Source organism: Haliaeetus leucocephalus, unplaced genomic scaffold (assembly GCF_000737465.1).
Source record: "Haliaeetus leucocephalus isolate CR32 unplaced genomic scaffold, Haliaeetus_leucocephalus-4.0 Scaffold366, whole genome shotgun sequence".
Taxonomy (NCBI): Eukaryota; Metazoa; Chordata; class Aves; order Accipitriformes; family Accipitridae; genus Haliaeetus; species Haliaeetus leucocephalus.
The window spans coordinates 14911-15621 of NW_010972802.1; the positions used below are offsets into that span (position 1 = coordinate 14911).

At 68.6% G+C, this 711-nt stretch overlaps 1 protein-coding gene across 1 annotated transcript in view; it reads left to right on the plus strand.

Annotated features, from left to right (window-relative positions):
* LOC104835250 (ferritin heavy chain-like) overlaps window positions 1-711 on the plus strand; it is a 4028-nt gene that overhangs the window by 525 nt on the left and 2792 nt on the right. The window contains exons 2-4 of the mRNA XM_010573136.1: window positions 6-20; window positions 94-252; window positions 337-500. Coding sequence (XP_010571438.1) covers window positions 6-20; window positions 94-252; window positions 337-500 — 338 coding nt within the window. The remainder of the gene's footprint in view (window positions 1-5; window positions 21-93; window positions 253-336; window positions 501-711) is intronic.

The window sequence follows — 711 nt, forward strand, 5'->3', positions numbered from 1 at the left end:
GGGAGTGCCCTGCTCCGGGGGTGAGTCAAGGGGTTCCCCTACCCTGGGGGCTGCAAGGGCCCCCCCCCCTCCCCCTGCTGCCCCCCTCCCTAGGTTTATCCTCTGCCTGCTGGAGCAGGAGGGTGGGCTGCCCAGGCAGGTGCCCCCTGAGGAGCTTGGGGGTGAGGTGGGGGAAGAGACTGCCGTGGCCTCGCTGAGGGCGGCTGTCCTCCGTGTCTGGGGCCGCCTGAGCCAGGACCCCGAGATGGACAGGTGAGACCCCCACCCCTGGGTGCCCCATAGCTGCCCCCAACCCACCTCCCACCGCTGGCCTCACTGCTGCTTCCATGCCCCCAGGCTGGTGGGGTCCCTGGCTGGCTGCTCACCCCTTCCCGCCCTGGCTGACGTCTCCGAGCAGCTCTTCCAGGACGGCATCAACTGGGGACGGGTCGTTGTCTTCTTCTACTTCACCTACCGGGTGGTCCGGCAGGTGGGCCCGGATGCCTGGGTCCCTGGGGAGAGTTGGGTGTTTGGGGTCCCCCCAGGAGGGACAGTGGGGTGTGTGGGGACAGTGGGGTGTTTGGGGTCCCCCCAGGAGGGACAGTGGGGTGTGTGGGGACAGTGGGGTGTTTGGGGTCCCCCCAGGAGGGACAGTGGGGTGTATGGGGAGAGTTGGGTGCAGGGGGTCCCCCCAGGAGGGACAGTGGGGTGTGTGTGGAGAGTTGGGTGTTT